Source organism: Schistocerca cancellata, chromosome 1, assembly GCF_023864275.1.
Source record: "Schistocerca cancellata isolate TAMUIC-IGC-003103 chromosome 1, iqSchCanc2.1, whole genome shotgun sequence".
Taxonomy (NCBI): Eukaryota; Metazoa; Arthropoda; class Insecta; order Orthoptera; family Acrididae; genus Schistocerca; species Schistocerca cancellata.
In genome coordinates this window covers 92948857-92954158 of record NC_064626.1, presented here as the reverse complement: position 1 = coordinate 92954158, position 5302 = coordinate 92948857, and the positions used below count along the sequence as shown (strand labels likewise).

Below are 5302 nucleotides of genomic sequence, written 5' to 3'. Positions count from 1 at the left end.
TACGTTCTGTACAAACCACTTGTTTTGCGACGCTTCGTTCAAGTTGCTACGTATTTTGTCCTTACAAAGACATACAGTTTGATGCTGTTATTCCACAGTCTATAGAATCTTTGGTTTGTGGTTTAAAGGAGGAAGGAAGATTGGGTGTAGCGGACCATCCACACCGAGGTCATTAGAGACGCAGCACAAGCTGGGATTGAGTGAAGGATGGGGAAGGAAATCGGCCGTGCCCTTTCAAAGGAATCACCCCAGCATTTGCCTCGAGCAGTTTAGGGAAATCACGAAAACCCAAATCTGTATGCACGGACGCTGGTTTGAATCGACGTCCTCCAGAATGCATGTGCCACCCATTGCGGCACCTCACTCGATTGGTTTGTGGTTTGTTTTAATAAAAAGAAAATATTACTTTTCAAATGGTTTATTTACATGCAGCGCAAAATAAATACAGTCAGAGATGAGATGTTGCTATGATGATGGGCTGTCTACCAGGCGTAAGACAGAGCAGGGGCGCTGTAGGACAGGTGGGCGACGGCGGGGGCGGCGGAGTAGGCCACTCCCAGCAGACCGTGGGCGGCGACGGCGGGGGCGGCGTAGGCGGCGGCGGGCGCGTAGGCGGCGCGGGCGTAGCCGTAGGCGGGGGCGGCGTAGGCGGCACGGGCGTAGCCGTAGGCGGGGGCGGCCAGAGCGTCGTTGCTCACGCGCACGTCAGACTTGGTGACGCTGGAGTAGGGGGTGTCGATGGTCTTGGAGTAGGTGGACACCTGTCCCAGGTTGCCGTAGCTCCTCAGGATGTTGGAGTGCTGGGAGGTGATGGCTGCGGGGGCGACGGCGTGCGCGCCGTAGGCGGCGTAGGCGGGGGCGCCGTAGGCCACGGCGGGGGCGGCGTAGCCTCCCAGGTAGCCGGCGTTGGCGACGGCCAGGACGGTGGCGAGAACCAGGAACTGTAAACAAAAGGGACGGCGTTCTTGGTAAAGTTGTACGAGGCAAAATCTTCAGTCCGTTCAATAACAAATAGTTACAAAACTAATAAGACCCAAAATTTTAATGGCAGGAAGTGAGCATTCTAGACATCGTTTCATAGTTTAGAATTGATTAGAGGACAGTCGTCGTAAATAAGAGAGAGAAAATGCTCCTATGAGGGTGTGACAGTAAATATCTCTCGAACTCCTTACCATATTTACCCTAAAGGGAGACTTGGCTGCCCAAGCTCTGCCCACTTGTAGATTCAGAATCTTTTTCAGCCAGCAAAGCTGGTGGGATAGAGGGAGTGGGTTTGCAGTTAAAGTATTTCTCTTAGAACCATGGGGAACCTCCCGAAACCTTGATCAGAACCGTGGAGGGTGGATAAGTTGCTGGAAATATTTTTTGTTCAACTCTGGGACAATATCTGCCATGCAAAAGATGTAATTGTATGTGGAAATGTAGTTGTTTGTGTATGCATCGACTTTATTCTGTACACACTCGAAGTCGATGACCTATTTGGAGTGAAAAGAAATGATCATATGGCATTACTGACAGTCTGAGGTTGTTCGGCTGCCTGTTGCAAGTCTTTCTATTTGATCCCACATTGGCGACTTGCAAATGACACTCCTTATCTGTAATTGCACATGAGTGACTGATGTACTTTATGTTTTCGTAGGAGAAGTTGAAATGAATACAAGACTGGACTCATATTCAGGCAGGGGCATACTTCAAATCCCTAGAACTCTGTTTCTTAAACTTTCGTCGTTAGTGACACCTAAAGCTCTATTCCTGTATTTGCTTTCAAATTATAAACCTAAGTGAAGCTGATATTTGAAAAAAATGATCACTGTTGTAGTGTGGTTAGGTAAACGGACAACCTATACTTTCTATGAATGTCTAGAACATTATAATAGTAGGAGCGACATTTATTCATGAACACAGCTTCGCTATGGAAAAAAAGTAAAACGAATGCTGAGTTTTATCGTATAGGAAAGAATGCTTTCACACCGCAGGAGGTAGTTGCTGTCAACATATTACTGTCGGAAAAGTAGATTACTAGTGAAGACCGCAGCGGTGCTTTGTAGGCTATGTCGTGTTCGTGATGATGTATCTCACGTTTTAACTACCTCCAGCCTATGAACCAGTGTCATGAATCACTAATATGGAATCTAAACGAACGTTAAGCTCACTCTTTTTCGCACTTCAGGATATTCTATTTCATTTGCGAGATTGTTCAAGTGATTTTACAAAATGAGAAGAGTGAGCATAGAACTATGTAACAATGTTGTCACTCTCTGCCTGTAAACTCTTCATAAGTAATAGTCATACAGCTACTTTGTTCCTGTTTTAGACAAAGACAACATATTTTCCCAGAAGTCACCTAAGCGTAGAGCAGGTATTCTTCCGCAGTTACAGCAAGGTGATTTTCCAGCTTTGATTCAGATACGGCTCTCAGGAACATCAAACTACGCGGCAAATTTGTTCATTACTGTTTTCACCAAACGTTAGCACTTGATATAGCTTCAGCAGTAGAATGTCATTTGCTGCGAGAATAGTTCCGCAAATAGGTATGCAGAAGGTGTAGGAATGAGGGGGTAATAATAAGAACGGAAGAGAATTTGGGGACTATGTAAAATTACCATACTAAGGTAGGCAATTCTTCTTCCTTCGTTCCTACAGAACGTTATGAATTGTTTTGTACTGAATCTGAAAATTTAGTAATATTTTTATATAGACTCCTCTTTTCCCATAAAACGGTATGGTTTGTAAGAAGGAAGAAGAGGCTGTAGAAGCCTTTAAGTTGAGCACCACAATGTTGTCTTGTTTGTGTATCGAGTAATGTATGTCAATGAAACCTACTGTGATACTCTCGAATCTTAACTCCACCTGCACACTCCATAAATCGTCTTATAGATGGGAGTCTCATCCCTTAAAAAAGGAAAAAATAAAGAAACGATCCCATGATAGTTCGTGCTGGACTGATAATCATCTTGAAATATTCCCCGCCTAATAGAATGATAAACTCATAACTAGCCGCCCCAAGGCTACGTTCTCTCTCTACTATCCTCCTTGACAAACAGCAGGGGAAATGTGCTCTAAAATAGACGCTGCTATAATGATCTAGTCTCAGTGACAGAACAATGAATTATAGTGTTATCAGAGGCGAACTAGTTTTCACAGTGATTCAAAAACAATCCGGGTAGTCACAACGTGAATAAATCCCTACTGTAGCGAGATGAATGTTGTGTAAGTTCCTCGGACGTTCTGTGGCAATGTGATCTGAGGAGAAGATGGATCACAGTTGGCTGAAGTTCTTATTACCAATACAAAACGAACGAACTTTGTGATTCTGTAGCTCGTTGGTTTAGTGGGTAAGCATTAGACTCAAATCTAGTGCTCCTGCGTTAGATACCTTCTGGGAACTGCGATCTTTGCTGATTCTTTCCGCTTCATCCACCTGTGGCAATGATAAGTTCATAGGAGAATTGCCGTTAGAAACATAGCTCCGAGTCTGCCTGTAATTAGATTGTCCGTTTGGAGGACTGAGGAATGGAACTGCACCTTGCCTAATACAGCGCTGTGATGTTCAAAACAACTAACTTAGTTGCCGCATAAGTATGAACAAAATTGTCTTTGGTTTGCGAAGTAACTGCAGTGTATTCAAGCTGTATCTGATACATAAGGTTGTGAGGGGAGGACGGATACAGGTCCTTAGTCATCGTCTACGCCAGCTAAGGAAATTGTGTGTGTGTGTACAGAGCGAGGGAATTTCGTAAATATTTTCAGTAGTGACGGACATTTCATGCCAATGAATCTGCATCACGGTATAAGGTATTCCAACGTTTCAGCCATTCTCGCAAATGGCCTTCACCATGGGGACGATATACGAAGCATCTCCCTGATGATGACCGCGTGAAATAGGGTCCGAAACGCCGGAACAGTTTACACTAGTGCTTCGTCACACTGCCAGCGCGTGTACTGCCTAGGGCGCGTGGTACTCACTTTGTACATGGTGGCGTCGGCGGAGCGCTGCGTTGCTGGTCTGGACTGATGGAGAGCTGGTGGGCTGTGTGTGCCTGGAAGGCGGCCGGCCGCCGTTTTATAGGCGCTGCGCCGGTGGCCGGACCACGTTCACGCCCCCCGCACAGCGGCGGAGGCGAGCAGCCGGTGGCTGGCGCATTTCCATAGCGCGGCCACCGGGGACCTCTGTTTTCGCAACAGCGCGGGCGCGCTTTTTTTCTTTTTTATTCTTTTTTCACTGGTGTTTTAATATCGTTCGATGAGCCCATAACGCACATATATTCTAATACGTTTTTCATTATTTTGACAGTCTTAGAAATTCACGTTTAGCAGCTATTTGTTTACTCAAAGATATATTGCTGCGAGATGTGTATTTATGGAACTGTTATTGATTTGTTCGTAATCTATATGGAAAAACTATCCGATAAAATAAACGCCCTACTAAAAGAATACGAACGTGAAGTTAGCCTTCGTAAACAATAAGTATTAGCACAAAACTAAGTTGAGGATAAGCCATACTCCCGAAACACTTAGATCCCGGAATTTAGAAAATTAACTGATATAGCTGCACAAAATTTTACTTAGGGCAGAGGGGACTAAATTTGATCGTAAGATTAAGAGAACACAAGAGAGAAACAGATAACAATCAAGCCACCATTTTTGACACGCCTCAAAAATGAAAAATACGAAGTTGACAAAATTGAAAACGCACTACAAATCCTGCACAAAATACCAAAAGTCAAATCACGAACACCTTGAAGGAATGTGAAATATACATACACACTAAGGGTTATCCCCTCGCTACACTGAATGAACAAACCCATTTCAAGTAAATACATTTTATTGAAATTTTATGTATGGATAACGAATAACCAAAACACCAAAGATAACATACGTCAATAACAGTTCCATAGATACACGACCTGCAACAACATAAATCTCTCTGAGTAAACACCTAGCTTTCAAACTCGAATTTTTACGCCTGTTAAAATAACAAAATATGTATTATAATATCTACGTCTACATCTACATCTACATCTACATCCATACACCGCAAACCGCCCGACGGTGTGTGGCGGAGGGTACCTTGGGTACCTCTATCTGTTCTCCCTTCTATTCCAGTCTCGTATTGTTCGTGGAAAGATAGACTGTCGGTATGCCTCTGTGTGGGCTCTAATCTCTCTGATTTTGTCCTCAAGGTCTCTTCGCGAGATATACGTAGGAGGGAGCAATATACTGCTTGACTCCCCGCTGAACGTATGTTCTCGAAACTTCAACAAAAGCCCGTACCGAGCTACTGTGTGTCTCTCTTGCAGAG

The 5302-nt window shown here is 44.3% G+C and overlaps 1 protein-coding gene across 1 annotated transcript; it reads right to left on the bottom strand.

Moving 5' to 3' along the window:
• Positions 1–402: 402 nt before the first annotated feature.
• Positions 403–4024, bottom strand: LOC126166201 (cuticle protein 67-like). The gene is made up of 2 exons (XM_049920383.1): positions 3967–4024; positions 403–941 (listed from the first exon to the last, which is right to left on the bottom strand). Exons 1-2 carry the CDS (start codon positions 3973–3975, stop codon positions 483–485), a joined length of 468 nt encoding a protein of 155 aa, XP_049776340.1. The 5' UTR covers positions 3976–4024; the 3' UTR covers positions 403–482.
• Positions 4025–5302: the final 1278 nt, after the last annotated feature.